We start from the raw sequence: 23,007 nt of genomic DNA, 5'->3' as shown, positions 1-23,007 counted from the left end.
CACTGTGGAGCAAGCTTTAAACCTCTCCCTTCTAATTGGGAAATATGTCCAGGCAAAGAGAGGCAATCTTCACCTGGTCAACGTGGATTGGACCGCAGCCTTTGACTGTGTATCGCACTCTAGGCTGTGGTCAATCCTCGCGGAATTGGGAGTGGACCATCACATGATATCCTTTTTACGTGAGCTGTACTCAGGTGCATCGGCATGGGTTATATTTGGGGTGAACGGGGAGCTCACGCATTCGTTTGGAGTAACCAAGGGAGTCAGACAAGGGTGTGTCCTGGCTCCTTTTTTATTTAATCTGTATACCAATGGTCTTGAGAAGGCCATGCTAGAAGGGTGCCAGGACCTCCCAACAATTACCCGTCGTCCGATTCCCGCGTTACTTTGCGCGGACGACGCAGTAATTATGGCTCGAACCCCAGTACAACTCCAGAACCAATTAAACTCGTACTGTAAATTCATGGCTTCATTGGACTTAAAGGTTAATATAAAGAAAACACTAGTCATGCACTTAGGTAAAAAGAGATCTAAGAATAAACCGATTTGTATAGAAAAAGCTAAGTTGGATTGTACCAGGACCTATCCTTATTTAGGCATACTCTTTGACAACACCTCCTCTTGGAAATCGGCCATTGAAAGCAGATATCTTTTGTTTTTAAGAGCCTCCTTTGCACTGATTGCTTTCTCCCGAAAAATAGGTAAACCGCCCCCAAAAGAACTTTTGGAAATATACTACGCTAAGTGCCATAGCGCAGCCGTATATGACGCCGGCGTATGGGGCTATACACCTGTGAACACTTTGCAAAGGGTTGAGAACAACTTTATCCGTTATCTTTTGGCCGTTCCTCAGTCCTCTCCAACCTATGCATGCCACATAGAATTAGGAATGGCCTATATTGCTGATTATATAAAAATCCAGCCAATATTATTGTGGCATTGTATCTGGACAACGGAACAGTGTAGCCTAACCTGTGCACTAATAGTAGATTGCTTAGCCCTAGACAACTGGCTGGACGTCCCATGGCTGTCATATGTACATAACTTTTTAAATGATTTGGGCCTCTCCAAATATTTTAAAGAACCGGTAGTCTTAAACACTGTTACCAGAAAGGCCTTGCGATCGCTTTGTTTATCTCATCTGGGAGAACTCCGCACGGCTCAAGAAATTCATAAAGTCACAAACTGCCATATTTTAACCATTCAATGTACTTTGGGCATCCAGCCGTTCCTCACTTTTTGTCTATCTACCTATGAAAAGTATTTGCTAACTCGGTTTAGACTTAATTTGTTTTTTCGCTTGGTCACATTCCCAGGGAGACAGGACTGGTCACACTCCATCATCCAGTGTCCCTGTGATGGTACCTCTGTACAGTCTAATATTCACGTATTACTGTTCTGCAAATATTATGCTGTACCACGCAAACGATGGATTATTCCAATCCTACTGTCCCTGGGTTTGAGAAGATGCCGTCCAGCTTTTATGGCGTTACAATTTTTAGATACAGCCTCAAATGCCAAATGCATAGCCATGTTTCTTAAAACCTGTCTGAAAATTCGAGCCACTTATGGAGATCCATAACAATTTAAAAATGGTTCATTGATAATTGGTATGCTTTATTTTGCACAAATCAGCTGACAGAGCCCAAATTGCCCTTTTCCTTTTTATGATTTATTGTATGTTTGTAAGGCTTTATCATATGTATTCATACATATATTGTTTAATACTATTTTTATCGTGTACCTATGATGTATGTGAAATTGTATATAATGATTGTTGCTTTTATGATTTTATATTGTCTTAAAATCGAATAAAGCTTTCTACTACTACATTCCAGCTAAACGCTTTCCACTAGGCCTATGTCATATCCATGGTGGCCATATTTTATTTACATTTCAAGACGCTAGTCCATCAACACTTTCCATGGCCCACTCATCTACTAGAGCGCCAACCCATATACTTCCCATATACTTTAATTAATTTTCTTGGTGTCCATTTTTTCATTCAAACTGCACAATGTTACTGTCCTTCAAATATATTATTTTAATTCTTAACATTTGAATCTTGATACATTTTAAATATAAACAATGAAGAGTCATAATTCCAAACGTAAATAGCATATAATACATTCATAAAAATCATCCTGATTTCTCACATTGCACAACAAATTAGCTCTTACACTTTACCCACATTATCGCATGATTAATGTTCAATGTATTTTTTCAAATGCTCAGTATATTTCATAATCATTGTGGCTAATAATTTGTACATGTTGATAAAATTCATAGTGCAATTACAATTTTTATATCATTGTTGTCTATACAATTTTCATTTTGGTTTCACCATTCGACACAAGTAGTGCATTAAGGGAATTCAAGATATTTTCCACTAAAATGGACTAACGTATTTCTAATTAAATGGCTATTGGTCAGATTCATCAAGCTTAATTGCGCTTGCAAAGGGCCAGATTCTGAGAATCTGGTCCTTTGCGAGTGCAATTTTTGCATTTGGGATTCATCATCCCAAATGCAAAATTCGCTATTAAAGAATTCGCACATTTGCGAGGAATTGCATTTAAGGAATCTCTATTTGAGATTCCTTAAATGCAATTCATGAACCATTTTAAAATTGCGAAATCGCAATTTTGGGCTGCTATTTACCGCGAGGTCAAACCTCGTGGTAAATAGCGAAAACTTAGAAAAATGCTTTTAAATGCATTATTCTAAGTTGCATGTTACACACACACATGTCCTTTGGACGTGTGTGCGCAACACCCCTGGCACCCTTGAAATCGCTTCCTTATTTGCGATTAGCTAATTGCTAATCGCAAATAAGGAATAACTCCCCATTATGAATGGGGAGTTATTCCTTATTTGCGATTAGCGGCCCATAGGAATGAATGGGGAGTTATTCCTTATTTGCGATTAGCAATTAGCTAATCGCAAATAAGGAATCAGTGGGAATCGCAAATTCAATTGTGATTCCTACATGAATCCCGTTTTGCGAGTCCTTAATAGCGAATCCTTAAAATTCGCTATTAAGGACTCGCAAATTCTTACCTTGATGAATCTGGCTGTTAATCTCATAGTAGAGATGGTTGTGTGGGTAGAGAAAAATGCCCCTACTGCTGTTTATTTCTTGTTACAATCATTCAAAAACGAATCACTCTAAAGTGCACCGATAAAAGGCAGTTTCTTGTTCTTATCCACTTATTCCTGCTGATACATATCAATCAATGGGTCAAAGGTACAAGTGCTATATGAAGTGCCTTCCTAATTTTTTGAGCATTGATTATTTATACTATATTAGTACAGCCAATATATGCCACTAATGCTATCTGTGAGAGATGCATATATCCCTGTCACCAGGCCTATGCATGTTTAGATATATACACCTTATTGCACTTGAAGGATATATTGTGTAACATTCAAATTAAAGTGTGCGTGCATAATCCATTCGTACTCTCCTAGATGTATTGCACTACAACTCTCCTGTGAGTAAGAAGTTCAAGAGCTTCGTAAAGTGTCTGTGCATGATTAATAGGTTCACTCCTCGATATATTTCACTACAACTCTCCTAGAGAAGAACGAAAAGTGATTTTGCCTGGTAAAATAAAGTGCTTGTGCTCGACTTCTACATTATTGCACTGAATACCTAAGGCTAATTCTATGGGTCACATACATTTCTTGCCAGTGTTCATCAATTAAAGTGCCCGGTCCAAGAGTATTCTCACAGAATTTCTAGTTGTTAGTCGAATGTTATAGATGCTCATAGTCATGCCACTATAAAGTGCAATGTGCGCATATAGGGTGCTATATGATTAGAAAACACATGGAAATTTTAAAGGATAGTAAACCAGAGAGAAGGGGAGTGTGAGGGGGAGAGAAAGGAAAAGAGAAGGAAAGGGGGGAACCCCCTATTTCTGTGAGTGCCCTCGCTAATATCAACTTTTCGTTATTCATATGACACCGATCAAACTTTTTCCAGCACTATTGGTATATACATTTAATTTTTGTGTACATTTTCCTTTTTATTGTTTTTATCAAAGACATAATATTAAAGAGGCTTCAAATTGGCACATGAACTCCCACAATATATTATGGCCTACAGGTGTTCATGTAATTTAGCATCTGTGGTGTGGCCCCATGGTATCTCTGTGCCCAACATCAAAATTAATCCTAATTCTCATAGAGACTCACTCTCCAATACAGCCAGATGGCGTTCAGATGTGACACACTTTTGGCATAAGTTCAGAATGTTAGCACTATAGTTGCTCATTAGAACACTGTAGTAAAGCTGCTGATCATCAAGGAGTTAACAGCAGTCTGCTGCTGGTGTTGAAAGTGCATGCTTTAGTCTGCATGTCAGAATGTTTTAATAAAATAGAAGAGGAAGATATTTCAGAACTCTCTTAAAACATGTCCTAATTGTTCTTTCTACAGCACTAATCGTAATTTCTGTGACAAAACGAAACCCCTCCTATTGTTCCTCTCTAAATTAATTATTTTACGTTTTACCAGTTTGATTCAATCAAGATGGCTTCGGGTGTGCCATACGTTTGTCATAAGTAAGACTGTTAGTGCTCTAGTTGTCCTTTAGAACTCTCTGGGGGGCTGCAGTAAAACTCAAAGGAATCATCTGACAGGCTGCTCCTATTGGAAGTGCATGTTTTACTGAGAATGTCAGACTTCATTCTCATATTGCTGAGAAAGATAGCATGAATTTCCAGAAAATAGGCTCTCATTTTAGCTTCTAGAGCACCTTCCATAACCTCTGTGGGAAAGTCATGAGATTTTTTTATTTTAATTCTCAAACATGATTCATGAAACCCCAGCAGAAGGCTTTTTCACAGGGTAAAATCACCTTAGAACACACCACTATTCCTAAAAATCGTATTTTAACAACAACAAATGATTTATATTGTACCCAAATCTGTTACCTCCCTGTATACGTTCTCCTTTTTGTGACCCTCAAAACCTGCCGTTAAATGCATTTCAGTGGAGTACTATCATGTCTACTGGTCCCAAGATGGCTGCCAGCACTTCCTGGTTGAAGTGCTGACAGCCAATCAGATCTCATCATGAGATCTGTGCTTAGGCTCCACCCAGATATACAACGTTCTTTTTCCTTTAATATCTCAAACATTACTGAACAAATTTACACCAAATATCAACAAGCATTGAAAATGCAATAGGTCTCGCCTATGATTAAGTTAAAGCCATTTGCTTTGCTAATGGTATTGTATAGCAAAGCAAATGGATTTAACTTAATGAAAGGCGAGACCTATTGCATTTTTCATGCTGGTTTCTTAAAATTGTTAAATATCGCAAACTTGTCCCGGTCTGAAGCTATGAGGCGCAAAACATGAGCACCAGTTGCATTACACAAGTTCATATTTATTTTTAGGATTTAAGGCAGGGAGATGAAGTGATTTTCCCAGGTCCACAGGATGTTGCAGCGACACCGAGACTCGAAACTGGTTCTTCAGTTCCGAAGTCGGCGTCCGTCTGCCTACACTGCCCATATGACCATATCCTTCTTATTGGGGTTCAGTGAAGCATGTCTGGGGCCAGCCGTAGACCTTTGAACGGCACCTTTTTCACTGTCATGTGTTATGTGATCCAGTTCTGATTATGGAGCAATGCCCACCTTTGACGTGGTTTTGTGTGGGGCACCGCCCTTTGTTCAGGTGCTTTCACTGTACTTTAATGAGGAGCTTCTCTGGGAGCGGGGGGAGGGGGTGCTTCAGTTATGGATCTCATCCTGTCTGATCTTGTGTTTGCCTTGGCGGTGTGTACATCCCTGACATGTCTTTAACCCTCGCCATTTTGGGCTGCTCTTCAACACGTCTGTGTAAAAGCTTGTAGCCGCCGTTGTCACAGACCGCAACTGCCACAGCCTCGATCCTTCGTCTGGTGTAACGCTGGGCTGGGTTCTTCTTCTGTCTGCACTTGTATTACACATCCACCTCACGCCCCCTGGTGACAGTACAGACCCATCCCACCCACCAGATGCTAAGACTGCACCACGTTGCCACAGTCTATGAGATCTTTAATTCAACCCAATTACAAAGGATTAAATCATTATGCTGGAGAAAGAGCTCAGCGGGTTGAGGGCTCACTGCTCGGCAGCCGTTCATTGTTCAGCAGGATAGATAAAATGAGCACCATTACTCTCTGCTTTAACATTGCCTACTATTTAGATGCAAAGAGACGACTTAGCTTTTGTTGTGCCCTACTTGAATGCCCAGCATTGCATTATTTATGTTTAATTATAGCCGTCAGGTTTACTGCCTGTGCCTGGTATACTCACGCTGTCTTAAAACCGTAAACTGTGGTCTACATGTACTCGCATCCCTGGATTGAAAGGTGGCCACGCTATATTTCGAATGTGCTCTCCTTTCAAAAAACCACTTGCTGCGGACACCCTTGGTACATTTCTCTGCTCTTGTTATGTGTTTTGCCTGGACAGATTTATTTGCAGTTTTTCGGTTTGCTAGTGTTGGGGCATAAGGCACGGTGCTATAAAAAAAAAAAACAAGGCTGATGGAGCCCCTCCAAAATAACACACCATCTACACCCTCCTCCCCCTCACACTGAATACACTATTTAAACTTGCCTGTTGTGGAAGGCGAAGATCGTCGCTGTGGGAGTGGGTGGGGGGTGCCGGGGGGAGTGAGTGCGGCAGCGTGGTGAATGCGCGAGGGGCGGAGGGAGTGAGCGCGGCAGCGGATGAACGCGCTATTTAGACAAGATGGCGTCGGACTGTCCACAGTCAGTACGGACACTCGCATGCAGTCTTCATTGGACAGATAGCGAGAGCAGCCATCTATGTCCATGCAGACACGTGCATGCAAGCGTTGGGGAGAATTGATTCCAAAAGGTCCTCTTCATGGCAAGAGCAGCGCATGTACTACTTTCACCAGGCGAGACCTAAAAAGGGCTCTTTCTGAAACAAGATCTAGATTTCAGCCAAATTTGGTTCAATTCCGTTCAGCGGTTTGGGCTGTAGTCTTGACTAAAATCGCTAAGGGAATTAATATGATAAACTGAATTTTCTCGGCTCCCGCTTGACCGATGACTCTGAAACTTTCCATTCACAACTAGAATCAAGAGGACATTTTTTGGGGGGAAAAGTTTGTGAAGATTTGTCAAATGGTGCCAAAGTTATTAGCAGGTCAAAAAACCCTGCGGATGTCTCTGTCAGTATTTGCAGCAGCTTGCCCCGGAGTTACAGGCCCTCAGTCTCGGCAAGGAGACAACAGGGGAGCACGAAGCTGCAGGAAATTCTGCCGTTGTACAACCACAAACAACAACATTCAAGTTTAAATTTAACGCTCAAGAGCCATCAGAGCCGAGTCCTAGGAGCCAGAAGCTGGCAATGTTTATATTCCTGATGGGGTGCAGTATGCCATACTTAATTTCGTTAAAAAAAAAAAGTTTAAAAAAAATTGTCCCAGGAACTTTGTCAGGAGGCCACTACAGCTTGCACCACCCATTGCCCACACTAGGGTTGCCAACGACTATACCATCACAACTAAGCATCAGACTCATATGAGAGTGACAATTCAGACTTTAAATATACATTACAAATGACTAATACATGTCGCCCAAGCTTTTCATATAGCTTTGGGTGGCAGGTATTAGTGATTTTAATACATCTTTAATTATTAAACAACTGTTGTTGTGCTCCTCACAAAATTAGATAAACAGCTCCATCATGTGGCAGACTGTTATAAGAGTTGGTATTGACAATAAAGTACCAGTGCCAAGCACAGGAAACCACTGGTTCAAATTAAGCATTGGCAGCATGGCTTTGTCTATGGGGCAGCTTTCCATAGAACACTACGTTTGACACCAACTCTCCTCCGCCCCAGGACTATAAAAGAGTAAATGGTTTGTGTTATCTAGGAAGCTGGGGCCGGACTGGGTCAGAGCTCCATGTGAGATAATAGGAGGCAGTTGCCTGGCATAATGGGCTGTCTGTGGAAACTTATTGCACAATAAATTGTGACTTTTTAAGCAAACAAATCTCAACTTGCAGCTGGCTCAGGATGGGCAGCTACATAAGTGTGTCATTGAGTTCTTGACAACTTTTGACAGTTTTCTTGTTATCATCTTTGAACATCGCCAAATAAGGGACTACACAAGAACATAGAATGAGTCAGCAAACACAAAGCTGCCACATAGAAACAGACTGAAACAGGGATGTGCTAGTTACTCTGTGTGCTGGCTACAAAAATACAAATGCTCAAAGTCCAACAAAGCTTATCTCTTTTAAGGAAAGGCACTGAGAGACCTCTTGGCGCTAAGATAACCTCTGTGAGGATATCTGAGAAAGTAAACTGAGACTGCGGCAGACCAGAGCCTACTTCTGAATAAAGACACTAGCCTAGCTGAAATGTCACCGTATTGGCAACTCAAAGGAGGCCTCTAACCGGAAACCAGACAGCAGAGACCGAGCTAAAGGCAAGAAAGGGGATACTCTTAAATACAACAGCTACAGCACAGATATTCAGGGCAGAGAAATTAGCTACACAAGGATCCAGGAACTAATGGTCTAAGCAAGAGAAACTTACCTTAAAAGGAGCTCTGTGCAATGCCGTCAGAGCAGCCACAGTCTACAGCTACGCTGGCGCGGTCCGTAGCCATGGAGAGGCTTTTCCAAGCTGAAGATAAGATCTCTTGTCAAAAAATTGAATATTTGCTCACTGTCATTTTAGGGAAGCTACAGGAATGTAGTCTGCCCTAACCTCATTTGCCTCCGCCTTAAGCAGCAAAATGGGAAAAATAGAAAAGAAGATTGACTCCTACTCTCAGGAACCTGACGAAGATAAAACATGTGTTTCTATTCCCCAGGGTGGGCTAGCATCAGCGAACGCCCTACCCACAAAAGAGGTGGATAATATTAACCTGCAACTAGAGGATCAGGAAAAACATTTAAGAAGATTCAGCCAAAGATTTATGGATATACTGGAACAAAAGTAATCATCAACTTCCTCTGTAGAGTTTATAGATCCTGTTAGGGTTTACAGGCAATCTGACAGTAGTGAGAGCCTACCGGGTACCTTTTGCAGAGTATCCAAATGCTTTGAAATATCATACCATGCTAGTGAACTTCAGAGATGCGAAGTTTCGAGAAAGGATCCTGTCCCACGCAAATAAACAGAAAAGTTTACATTTCTCTGGAGAATAAATTTACCAGGGTTTCCAGACATAACGTTTGAGACATCAAAACGCTGGAGAGATATACATACATAAATAAATAGTTCTGCAATGCTGTGTAAATTACGTTTTATGTCTATAAAAGTAATAAATAAATAAATAAATAAATAATGGCCTAAAACAAATCAAAGAAACAGAAGGCAATTTTGAGGTGGCTCAATATACAAAAGCTTTCTATAGTATTCCTTCAGGAGACCTACATTAGTAAGGATAAAGAGTAAGTCGCTTAAATGGGCTTGCTTCCAGTTACTATAGTTCCAGTGTGCCTCTGTGGCAATATTGGCCAACAAAAGGTTTATGGGCCGTACACTTCGAACTCTCTAGGACGAAGCTTGGAGATGGGCCATAACCAAACTTTTAATAGAGCAAGTAACCACAAAGTTTGTCTCATTCAATGAATTCACTTTGAATGATCCTTGCCCTATTGAAGAACTGATACTTCAATTAATCCTCTTTCCCCAACAGTTATAATTGGAGGATATTTCAATTTCATCCAGTCTCTAGAGCGCGATTCAAGTCTGCCAAAGAGATCCCAACAAACATTGAATAACTTTCTGAGGTAATACCAAATTTGATAGAGGCATTTCAGAATGGATTCATACCAACGTGTCAGCTGTAATCTTATACACACTTTCTATTAGTGACTATTGATTACTTTACTGTGAATAAGGTTTAGGTGCTGAAAAAGAGTTTGATTTGGTGGGTTGGAAGTTGTTTAAAGCTCTTGTGGAGATTAAATTTCCACTCCAGCTCACTAAGCAAATTGTCCAATTATATCAACACTCTTTCGAAGTCCTCTCTTTAAACAGGAGAACTACTGCTCAGATCAAGATCACCTGCGGCACTAGGCAGGGGTGTCCTCTATCACCTCTGCTGTTAGCGATCTTTGTATAGACCCTGGCATGTGTCCCGAGGTGATCAGAGCTACTTAAGGCAGCTATCTCTGAATGTGCTAGGGTCAAACTATAAGCCGATGACCTTGTGCTATACTTCCACCAGGACACAAAAGTAGTCCACAATCTTTTTTGCATTTCTTGCATCGTTCTCAGCGTTCGCTTGATATCGCATCAACACCGCAAAAACAAAAATGTAGATTTGTATTTTCTGCCTTAATCTTTGTAGTTGATCGACCATAAAGATCCAATCAGATATTTTGGGATTAAAGTTTCAGAAAACCAGGAGGAATTGCACAGACTAAGTTATACCTCTGTTGAATCTGTGCTAGATAGATGGCATAGCCGACCATCATGAGTCAGCATAGAGAAATTAAATATTTGCCAAGAAGAGGGTGGTATAGCCATTCTTGACTGAAAAGCCTATTACCTGGCAGCATTCCTGTTTATGTACGCCAGGTTTTATAACATGTGCAAACCTTTTGATAACATTTATTTAGGACTAATGCTTAAATCAGCTTTCTCATACTCTAACTTTCCTAGATCTCACAATCTCAACCCCAATTTGATCAGGTATGGGTCTATCAACACGTCTTTAAAAGTTAATTGCTGCAACATCTTAACCCCTTCGAGGCTGATGACGAGCTGGGCTCGTCATGGTGTAGCCTCCTCAAACACTGATGACGAGCCCAGCTCGTCATGAACAATGGGTTTTTTAAAAAGTCAGCATACAAGCAGAAGTAGAGCAGCGCGCATGTGGTTAAATGTCCCTTCAACTCATGCTAAACCCCCTCTCGAAATTCCTCACCCATCATAACTGCAAGGCACAATCCGTGGATGGGAAAAAACTAAAAAGGGGGAAATTAGGAGACTGGATCAGCAATAATGAGGTAAATACCTGAGAGTCTTTCAAGACAAAGCTTCCCCCAGCTCAACAGAAAATGTTATATTATATTTAGAAATTAAAGGTTAATATAAAAACAAAATTCTACCCCTCAAGATAGAACCCACCAGGGAATTCGTGAAAGAATTTTAGAAACCTCAAAGTTTAAGAAGAAAGACTGCAACTGGATGAGATGGTTGAAGGGATATAGCAACGCCAAGGGCAAAGGCTTCCACCTCGCACAAAACTGATGGATGTGAGAGATTGGAATAACTCTTACCAAAGAGGAGTGGCAAGGAATATCTATTCTTAATTGCAACGTGCTGCTGGAGGCCAATTATCGCTGTATGCAAGCGTAAGCCCAGTGGCTACTTTATTGTACACCTCAAATCTACACAGCTGGAATGCCAGTGTATCTGATAGTGCCCCAGGTGCAGTACGGTGAGAACATGGTGCACATGGTTGGAGATGTGTGAAGCTATAGGAGTTCTGGGAGTATTTTATCTATTCATTCAAGACACTTTGGGAACCTCAATATCCCCGGATTCAAAGGCTGCATCACTGGGCAGATCTAGACAGCTAGGCTTGAGGACAAGGAACTTGAGAGCCTGGTTGTTCATAACAAAAGTAATAGCTAGATCACTGATAACAAATAAGTGCAAACTTAGTGAACCATCAGACTTTCAGATGTGGCTCAATAAAGTCCTAATAGTTTATAAGAAGAAAAGCCTAGACACAAAAAGATTTGGAGATGGGGGGATAGTTTTATACATTTTGGAAAAGTTTTAGGAATTATGAAGGTTCCTCTCCATCTGGATAAATGTCTCTTATTAGAGAATGATAGATCAGCACTGAAATTGCTGGTAGCCATTGATAGAGTTGGCAGATATATTTGGATTTTAACATGTTGGAGATCATGTTTCACTGTGCACTTTAAGGAAATAATTGAATCTTCTTTTTTCTGCACTAACAATGGCTACTCGCGGAAAGAAAACTGCAACCCACTTTTCTTATGAAAACTATTTTACACCGATTCTTTATTTAAAGTGAATACATTTTGATCAGACGAATGGATTACTGGTGCTGCTATGAATCAGAGTTTCATATAAATTTAATGTGAGTGTACTAGGATCTGGGTGCAAAGGGGATATTGATGTTGCTATGGTACAGACTGCCCCTCAATTACATTTGCAAAGGTTTGGGGCAGAGCTGAGTTCTTGCAATCTGATATCTCTATTGAAATGTGTAATGCACTTTATTCGTAAGAATGACAAAATTCAGGTTAATGATCATATTTGATTATATTTGGGTGTCTTGTACTATATTCTGTTCCACGTAGTATATGCTCTCCTTTTTTCATGTCCGGAAACTGTCAGATATAAGTACTGCTTGTAAACCACACTATTATGTGTCCATCTTCCACTACCTAAATTTAGATCAACTGTCCCATCGCATTCAGCGTCTTGTTGTCCGTGACTTTGAGATTCATTTATAAGTACACTTTTGAGAAAACTCCTAAATATGTGATAGACCAAAGATCATAGAAATTCTAGGGGAAAAAAGTCAGGAGTAGTGTGCCTACCCCCGGTTCCTTCCCAGGATCTATGCTTGTATTCATTTATTCAAGAAAGAGGCTCAAGCGCTTTCTGTTCGTGTGACGTCTGAGCCTGGCAGACATCTGCGGGGCCATCTTAGTGCAGGTAGGCACGTGTCTGCTTTCTTCATGTGGTCTGAGGCTCCATCTTAGTGGAGCATTGTGCTGCTTCAAAAACATTGCCAGAAGTCACTAACATCGGAAGCTGTTAGAGCATAAATTGTACGAGTAGTGGTTGCATGAATGCAGTGCCTCTTGCCCCTGACGAGGTGCTAACGCGCACGTGCACGCTATCTTGTGAGTGCCTTGAGACCCTCACGGGTGAGTAGCGCGATTTATAAATCCCTGATTGATTGATTGATTGATTGATTGATTGATTGATTGATTGATTGAAAGAGGGTGGGACTTCGGGGCCTCTACGGGTAGTGTTATTATGTTGAACTCTAGAGCGGCAGAGATGTGCATTGAAGCAAAGGAATAAGAGATGGGACTTTTAAACCTTAGATGCTAGTGTGTGGATGGATTGACCATGTAGGGAGTGTTTTGGTGACAAATATTACTGATATTTCTAGATCCCAGTGATACCCTTATGCATGACAGCTGGGTATGGTAATTAATTAGTGTGTTCTTCAAGGGCTGGTTTTCTTTCTGATCAGATGCATGCTTTGTGTGGTTTCTCTCTCCATAACAACTCTTTTCCTGTCAGTGCCTAAAAGTCTCAAAATGGTCACTCACTCAATCATTAATTCGTTTCTAAGTTACATCTCGTTTCATTATTGTTGGGAGTGCAGGGGGAACGCTTGACGTCCAGGCTGTATGGAACTTGTGCAGACACGATCCCAATTGACGACTCCAAGATACAAGCCTCTTGGGGGGCTGATTTGGGGCATCCTATTTTGGATGACCAATGGGCAGTGTGTTGGGGTCAGACCAGGGAGATCTCCCTGAATAGCCATCATAGACTGGTCCATTTCAAATTCCTGCGGAGAGTTTGCATCACCCCCGAGGCTACACATAAGATTGCTCCAAACAGGCCCCACTGTTGCTTGAAATGTGGAGCCCAACATGCGGTCTTCGCCCACCTATCCTGGAATTGTTTTCCAAAAGTTGGGGGAAATGGTTAAGTTAGAGATCTCTCCGTCTCCTGAGGTCGCTCTGCTGGTCTATTGTGTTAGCTTTCCATAGGGGATTCGAAAGTTTATCACCATTGGGTTACTTCTAGCAACAAGAGAAATAACAATGCAATGTGGACGTAAGCATGATCCGACACTAAAAGGATGGCTACATAGTTTATCATACTGCAACATAAACAGCGATTTGTATGCCAGCACCTTGTCCAGGTAATCTCGCCCAAAGGACATCAGGGGCCCCTTGAAAACCTACACTACGGCGCTACACCCACAATCTGACTCTCAGCTAGAACATGGAGTGGTCCCGACTGGGGTGGGCTAAACTGGCCTCCATTAACATTCACTTCCACTGCAACTTCGGTGCTCTGTAGATGAAAGTTGATACGACTCGTTCCCCGTCAAGACTGTTGTGCACTTTAGCAGGTCGGATGGATGGTCACTCAAGTATTAACCTTACTATGTCAAATTTGCATTCGATGTACATCATATATTGAACTGGTGTCTTGCTTCTTTTTATAGTCTGTTAATAACTGTTACGGTATGGTGCTAGTGCTCTTGATGAAGCTATTGTATTCACATGAAAAAATAAATAAAATAAATAAAAAGGTGCATCTTGTCTCAAGTAGCGGTTCTGTTCTTACAGGGGACACGGCTGTGTATAAAGAGGGGACGTACTGGATCCGGGGGCGCACCTCGGTGGACATCATCAAGAGCGGCGGCTACAAGATCAGTGCCCTGGAGGTGGAGCGCCACCTGCTGGCGCACTCTAGCATCGCAGGTAATCAGATTCTGTAATTGGCTCGGTGTGTTGGAGCATCTGTGAAATCACTGCTGTCTGTGTGAATGCCCAGTTAACAAGGCCATTGTGACCAGACTCTAATAAGGGACAGAGTGCTCCCACTGTTGCTGAAGGATGAAATGGAGACTCCGGAGGCATGTGCTGAGGATCATCCAATGTGATCCTGGGTTAAAGTTGAGAGTCACAGCCGAGTGTCCTGGTGTCTCACTCTGGTACTTGGCCAATAAATGCCCTCTCAGGTGCAGCGCAGAAGCGGTCGCAGCTCTCCCTCTCATATGTAGCAGCCATGTTCTCTCTTCACCTGTCTGATGCCCACACCACATAAAAGATGTTTTTACAGAGATTAAATAGCTGGATAGCGGGGCCACGTGTAGTTTGGAAGGCTATTGACAACGGTAATGCCGCTTCTGAAGAGAGGTACATTGCAGTGCTTGCTAAGACATTATTCTGCTTGCATTATTATGCTTGCAGTCATTATTCTGCGTGGTCATCGGTTGGAACAAATCTCCCTTGACCCGAGGATGGTTCTCCCAAAGCTGATCAACACATAAATTCAGCCGCGAACAGAAAGTTCGTATTCAGCTATGTTAGTCTACGACTACGTAGACCAGGCCCGGGCGGAGGGAAATTTGGTGCCCTTGCTAATGGTAGTGAATTAAATAATTCCTAAACAAATTAGAATCCACTAAGACAGTGGGGGTGGTGGTCCCTACTATGGTGGGGAGCCCACAGTGTTGTTTAAATACCCCTCACACACCAACAGGCCCCTTGGTGTCATGCTTCATCATCGGGGTCTTCGCACCCCTCTACGGGATGCGGCGTGCTACGACCGACGACTACGTGGGAGCACTATCTGTGGACTATGTGTGAACCATAGTAGGGACCACCACCCCCTCTGTCTTAGTGGATTCTAATTTGTTTATGAAATATATCCGGGGAGACTGAATCCACGTTTTCTCTCCCTCCCTCCTTTGTTTATTTATTAGTGAATTAAATAGGGCAGCAGCGGACCCCTTTTGTGTTCACTGGCAGGACCTGGATGAGCAGGGACTGGCCCCTGAACACAAAGGGACCCGCCCCCCCCCCCACTCCCCTCCCCACACAGCGCACCCAAATCACCGATAGCTCAGCTGCCTCACGCAGATGATGGTTTTGTTGATGTGTGTCACAAGAGGTCAAAGGGTGATGGGGAGGGTTAGGAACCCCCTACCTAAAGGGGTGTTAAAAACATCGCCCGCTGTATGATAACGAACGACTGAAAAAACGTTAAACTGGCAAATCAGACTGAAACGAACAGGCAGGGACAAGGCTGGAGCAAGATGAGAAGGACGCTGCTTTTGGCTTAACCTTAATGAACACATCTCTCTGCACCCCTCAGAAAATTAACACTCTGGGTCCAGCTTGCCCAAGCCAAAGGCTGGCCCCGTCAGTGTCTCCCACTCAGGAGTGTTTCATTGACCCCCACAATGATATACCGCAAGGCCTCCAGCTTTCCTTTGACCAATGAGGTGACGCAGGAGTCGGACTCATTGGATTTAAGGCTGTTAGACCAATGGTGTGTAAACAGGCACCATCAGCACACTGATTGGTTATAACCTTACTGAGGCTCCTCCCACGTGCCTGCTTCTTATTTGTCTTCTCTCCTCCTCTAGATGTTGCAGTGATTGGTGCCCCAGACATGGCCTGGGGTCAGAAGGTCACAGCAGTGGTGAAACTCCGCCCTGGAGAGCAGCTATCCCTCCGGGAGCTGAAGGAGTGGGCAAGGTAAGGAGGTGGTAGGTGAATAGGAGGGTCTGCTTATGTGAGGGTGAATAAGGCTATACCCTGATGCTGTGCCCCTCCCCCTATTACAGATTCAAACCAGGAAAGCACAGACAGACCCAAAAAATGTGCATGATGGTTCTACCAGTACATTGTTCGTTCATTTACTGTATGCATCTGACAAGCCTTCCATTGCCTTTCGACGGCTACTTAGTCTACCTTTAAGGGACTCACAATAATTCATAATATTGTACAAGCTTGAAATACTCTTCACTTGAGGAAATTATTAACATATTCACGTTAACTGGGGATCCTGGATTTGACAACTAATTTCTTCCGTACGTTCCCATGTTTCACAAAGCCACTGTGGATAAAAGGTTGTTCACATTTAGGTCCAATGCATTTAAACCATTGTCCACAAGTGCAATAGGCCAGGTAATCCCGGCTTAAATTTACTTAATTATATTTCTATAAATTCGCCTCTCCCATTTCATGGTTATTTAATCATTTAATCTCCTCGGCGGGCACATGGCTGCATTTGGTTGTGGCACCATAAATGACCAAGATAACATTTAAGGTAATAAAACCTCACAGAAGCGTTACTTGTGCCATAGTCATGCGGTTAAAGTAGGAGGTTGTGGGGCTAAGGCAAAACATGGTGGGATTACAGCTTTAGGTTGAACAGATCCTACAACTAGTGTCCTGTAGTAGCGGGGTCCCCATGTACTTGCTGATGACCACATCCGTAGGCTTGTTCCATGGAATCCTCTGTCATACACTGAAATTAAATTGTATTGCCTGTCTACCAGAAAGCTAGGTAAGATAAAGATCAGTCTATATTCATGAATGGATAGAGAAGGGTGAACAGAGGATCAATGGCTTAGGAATATTAACCAGTTCTCGCTTCTTATCTGATGGACTGTAGAAATCCCACTGTTCAGAGGGTTCTCAGATTAAGACAACAGAGGGCTTCTTGTTTTCCTCTTGTTTTTATTTGTAATCAATCAGTCAATCAATTTGTCATGTAAATCACTGCTCCTCACCCCTGAGGGTATCCGGATGCTGAGGTATAGGTGGTCTCATTTGAAAAGCCAGGTCTTGAGTTCTCGTCTGAATTCTGCCAGGGAGGGAGATATTTGTAGGTGAAGGACAGGTTGTTCCAGACTTTCGCAGCAAGGTAGGAGAAGGCGCAGCAGATGCAGGGGGTGCGCATGAGGGGCCGGGAGGTGGAGCGCAGGTGTCTGGCAGGTTGGTCGAAGTTCATACAGTGGTTGATGTAGGCTGGTCCCTGGTCATGTAGTGATTGGTAGGTGTGTATTAGGAGCTTGAACTGACATTCCTTCTGGACAAGGAGCCAGTGAATGTTCTTGAGGTGGGAGATGATATGGGTGTGTTTTGGGAGGTTGAGGATGCGTCTATCTGCTGCGTTCTATATGGTCTGGAGTCTCTTGAGGAGTTGGTTGGTGATTCCGGCATAGAGATCTTTTCCGTAGTCGAGGCGGCTGGTGACGAGGGATTGGGTGACGGTTTTTCAGGTGTTGACGGGTACATTTTAAGATTTTCCAGAGCATGCCAATGGTGTGGAAGCACGAGGAGGCAACTGCGTTGATTTGGCGCTTCATGGTGAGTTCGGTGTTAAGGATTATGCCGAGGTTGCCGGCGTGGTCTGTTGGTGTGGGGGTGGGTCTGAGCTCGTAGGGGTACCAGCTGCTGTCCGACAGGGAGGTGCTCTTCCCGAAGATCAATACTTCTGTCTTGTTCGTGTTGAACTTCAGATAGTTGGTACTCATCCAATCAGAATGTTTGTGGTGGGGGTGGGTTATTGGTGAGAGAGAATGAGTTGTGTGTCATCTGCGTTTGATACAATGTTGAGCTCATCGAAACTGACAATGTCTGCGAGAGATGCCATGTAGGGGCTGAGGGACAATCCTGGGGGACGCTGCAGGAGATGGTATTGAGTTTGGAAGTGAAAGGAGGCAGGTGGATTCTCCGAGTTAGTCCAGTGAGGAAGGATGAGATCCATTCCTTGGATGCCTATATGGTTGAGTCTGTTGATTAGGGTGTGATGGGATACAGTGTTGAATGCAGCTGAGAGGTCAAGGAGGATTAGGGCTACTGTTTCACCGTAGTCGAGGAGGAATCTGATGTCATCGCTGGTGGCGATTAAGGCTGTTTCGGTGCTGTGGTTTGCGTGGAAGTCGGATTGGGAGGTAGGTTTTTTCTTCTAGGTATCTGGTGAGCAGGTAGTTGATGGCCTTCTCGAGAACTTTTGAGGGGTAAGGAAGAAGTGAGATGGGGCAGTAGTTCTTGAGTTCGTTGGGGTCAGCAGAGGATTTTTTCCTGAGCAGTCTTGCCTCTGCATGTATCCATCTGTCAGGGAAGGTTGTTGTGGTGATAGAGGCATTGAAGTTGTTGGTGAGTTCTGTGCTGATTTCATGGGTTTCAAGGTTGAAGAAATGGGAAGGGCATTGGTCAGTGGGTGCTCTGGAGTCGATTGAGGACATGAAGGCTTTGGAGTCTGCGTGGTTATCAGACTCTAGGCAGTGATCGAGGAGGTGGTTTACGTGGGTGGGCTGTTGTTGAAATAGACTTTGGTAGGTTGGGGGTTGAAGTTGTTGTAGATGGTGGCTATCTTGCTGTCGAAGTACTCCGAGAGGGTCTCGCAGAGTTTTAGTGAGGGGTGGACAGTGCTATCTGTGGCTGACGGGTTGGAGAACTCCCTGACTATGTTGAAGTTCCTTCGTGCTATTAGGGCTTGTTTGGATTCAGTCTGTGAAGGCATCTCTTTTGGTGTCCTTGAGGTGTTGGTGGTACCTGTTGAGAGCTTATTTGAAGGTGGTTCAGTTGGTGGGATCTTTGGTGGTGCACCATTGTTTCTCTAGTCGTTTCCAGTTGTGCTTGATAGTTCTGAGTTGCGACGTATACCCCTGGTTCTTCTGGATGCTCTGGAGGTTTTGGCTGGTTTCATGAGGGCGACTCTGTTGGCGCATTTAGTGATCTAGTCGGAGAAGTTCTGGATGGCCTGGTCCAGGTTTGACACAGCATCGGGCTGGGAGGTGTTGATAGCCTGTATCCACTGGATCTCCTTTACTTTGTTCCATCTGCGGTGAGAGGAGCTGGGTGGCTTGGTGGTAGTGTCCTATGATCCTGTGATGGTGAAATGGATGATTCAGTGGTTAGTCCAGGTCAGTTTGGAGATGTGGCTGTATTTGGTTCTGTTGCTGGATGGGAAGATCGGATTAAGTGTGTGTCCTGTGCTGTGTGTGGGATCAATGATGAGTTGGGTGTGCCCGATGTTGCTCATATTTTCTAATAGATTGGTGGAGCTGGTATCATTGGGATCGTCGAGGTGGAAGTTGAGGTCGTCAAGTAGTACGTAGTGTTCGGAGTCGATGGTTAGCGGGGCGATTAATTCGGAGATGGAGTTAGAGAATGCTGGTCGTGGCTCAGGGGGTCTATCGGCTAAGGTGCCTTTGATGGTGATTTTGGAGTCGGTTCGAAGTTGGAAGTTGAGATGTTCCATGAATGGTGTGGTGTAGTCTAGATATTCCATGTATGGGGTGGTGTAGTCTTCAATAGTGGTGCATTTGTAACTCTTCTTACTATTGATGTTTAGACAATGTTAGTTCTGTCTGACGTTTCTGTCCCAGAGTTTTGTCACGTAGTAATATGTGAAAGTGTGAGGTTTACTGGCCACTTTGTGGCTCCTACTCCAGAGGGAAAAAATTCTGTTGGCTGATTCAAATAAAGTGTAACTTCTTTTTCTAATGTGTCCTTACCTGCCCACTGAATCTTTATCCTGTTTCCAAATTGGCTGTCCTTTCATCTGGTGAACTGCCACCCAAAGTGATTACAAGTCAGCACGCCAGTGGACTACAAGGTTACCCCCTGACACCATGTCATTATGGACAGGGTTTCCAGCCCTGGACATTTGTGTGTTTGCCTGGTGCATTCTGGCTGTTGTAGTCTTGGTTTTCTTCCATTGAGCTAATCGACTAGTATGCCTGAAATCACTGATTTGTACATGAAAAGTCCAATGACATGGAGTGGGGGGGTCATCTTAGTGGAGTGTGCCCATGTGTACATTGACATGAAAATTATTTTAATTTTGGAAATAAAATTAGGTGCATAGGACAGTCCTTTGCATGTGCCTTTTGAACAGGTTACAATCACACTGGCGGCTGGTATCTACCGGTATGAGAGGGCGCAGGTGCGCACAGGAGAAATATTATTAACACTTTGGCTGCGGGGCTCATTCACCGCTGTGCTGGGGGGAGGGGGGGGGCGCACAGCGCCCCCATGCTCATGACGAGCTCAGCTCTTCATGAGGCACAGTGCTCGTGTGCTCATGACGAGCTGAGCGCGTCACGGCCACACCCATTTCCGTGGAACGTTCAGCACAGCAGGGGAATTATCCCTCATGTGAGCGTTCCACGGCTCATGAGGAGCTCAGCTCGTCATGAGCACCGTGCCTCATGACGAGCTCGTCATGCGCACGGAAGGGGTTAAAGAAAAAAACCTTACCTGCCTCGATGTGACGTCCTCGCTTCGGACCTCTCAGTCATTGCAACCGAATGCCGGAACTCCCTTGCCTAATCCTGGCGCTGCTCACATGCAGCATGAGAGCAGCACCAGGATTGGTGGGTGCAGCCTCACTCAGTACTGCACAGCGCCCTGGAGGCCTGCACTGTCTCTCATCTCAGATGTCTTAAGACAGCCGAGTTGAAAGGTTTAAAGTGTGCATGTGCGGCTGGCCGTCATAAGATAGCCGGCCAAAAGCACATGTGCACTTTACACAGTGCACTGCCAGCCCACCCTCCTCCCTACTGAGTGACGTGCTCCTGTCACTCAGCACTGGCCCACCCCCATCCTGATGCTCAGCTCCGGACGGGGATGAAAAATAAAATGGTAATTAATCACCATTTTATTGTTCATCTTTGTTGGGATTAATAAGTGGGGCGACGCTCCTCCGCTCTAAGGGAGGATCCGCTCCTGTACAATCATCTATGCAGAGAATGAGACTTTCCCCTTTGCATCTTTTCAGACTTCATCAAACAAGCTTTAAAGAACATGTATCTCTGCTACCTGAGCTTCAGTAAGGTGACAAGTAGATGGTTTCTAGAATTATGTGCGAGAAAACACAGTTCGAGGCGCAGTCAGAGCCACTGTTGCTGCCAACAGAAGCACCTATTGTATCAATTGGGGAACCATGGCAGTTAGTGCTTTAGCCTCTTATTGCTGTTTGATGTAGCTCATGTGCAGCCTGTACCACTGAGAATCCGGAGAAGGCAGACACGCCATAGTAGACTAGATAATTTGTTGCTATCTCTATGGCACTTTTGTCTAGGTGGCTAGAACTTGTAAACACTGATGTAGCAGACTGGATACTTGGTTGCTTTCTCTAAGGCAGTTTGACCCCATTGGCTAAAACTTGTAAACAGTGATGGATACTTTGTTGTGGTCTCTAAGGCACTTTGTCCCATTGGCGAGAACTTGTAAACACGGATGTAGTACATGTATTCCTAGGGTTTCCACTCATAGTTTAACTTCCCCAAATCTGTTCCTGTAGGATAACCTTAGCTGTAGGGCCTTATGCTATGTGCATTAATGCACAAGTGCTGCAGTTGTATCTCGAGGTGGCGCGAGGACCTTCTGCTTTTCTGTCATGCTCCATATGTAAACGTCCCTATGTGTAAATAGAAATGTTTTCTGTAAAGCTGCAGTTCCAATTGGACATTGAATTTTCATTTCATTTTCCCTCAACTGCTCTCAAACCAGCTCCAGTGTATGATGAGCTGAAGATACCTCTGTTCAAATAGAACTACGAGGCAGTAACAGACACTAGCAGAACCACGCAACATTTCCAGTCGACCTTTGACTGTACCATTGCCTTTGACCCTGTAGAGCGCTTCACTGCCTTTCGGCTAGGTTTGTGCTGTACATTTACCCAGGGCTTTAAGTGGGATGAAAAAACTAGGGGGTCTCTCAAAGGGGCGTGGTCAATGTAATTAGGGGCGTGGCTCAAAAGCCCAAAGCTAAAAATCTGTGTTTCGCACAGTGAGCCGCCCGACTTATTTTGCTGTTCCTGTCATTGTGTCCAGATATATGATACAACAAGTCACATCAAACCTACAAGTCAGGACTATTGGCTTTGCCAATGGTTGTTAGTTGCATAAAATAAATAAGCAGCAACTATGGCTTGTATATAATATTGGAAAAGCTTCTGCTTAAAGCCCTGGTGACCCCACGACAATGTTGATGCTCCTGAGTTTCAAAAAGAGAAGGGAAATCCATAGAGAACGTGACTCTCATTAAAGGATTTCCCTTTCTCTACAACGCTCACCACTCGCACATCAATGTGCCTGCTGTCACTGCAGGCCGGAAAAGAAATGGACCGCCTGTCCCAGGGAACAAAACAGAGTCCGATAGAGACCCGTTTCGAGGCCGGTGCTCAGACCCTGTGAGACCCGGCCCACTTAAAGCCCTGCATTTACCGTATGAGTACTTGTCATACACTATCTAAGTTCCTCTTGGAGTAAACCTTGACTGCCTCATTCCCCTCCTCCTCTCCCCCCTCCCCCGCCTGCCGCCTACCATTGGAGAGTCTAGTGTATAAAAGAAGTATCTTGGCTGTCTGATAGAAGTGGAACCACACCTGAGGCCCTGGAACACCAGTGGTAAATAATAGGACTCTGCCCTGATACAGCCCAGTAGCACTGTCT

General features: G+C 43.8%; 1 protein-coding gene across 1 annotated transcript in view; it reads left to right on the top strand.

Moving 5' to 3' along the window:
• The window catches only part of ACSF3 (acyl-CoA synthetase family member 3), a 407,668-nt gene that overhangs the window by 374,724 nt on the left and 9,937 nt on the right, over positions 1–23,007 (top strand). The window contains exons 8-9 of the mRNA XM_086945801.1: positions 14,369–14,503; positions 16,177–16,288. Of these exons, the coding sequence (XP_086801927.1) occupies positions 14,369–14,503; positions 16,177–16,288 (247 nt within the window). The remainder of the gene's footprint in view (positions 1–14,368; positions 14,504–16,176; positions 16,289–23,007) is intronic.

Source organism: Lissotriton vulgaris, chromosome 12, assembly GCF_964263255.1.
Source record: "Lissotriton vulgaris chromosome 12, aLisVul1.2, whole genome shotgun sequence".
Lineage (NCBI taxonomy): Eukaryota > Metazoa > Chordata > Amphibia > Caudata > Salamandridae > Lissotriton > Lissotriton vulgaris.
This window is presented reverse-complemented; position numbering and strand designations above follow the sequence as displayed.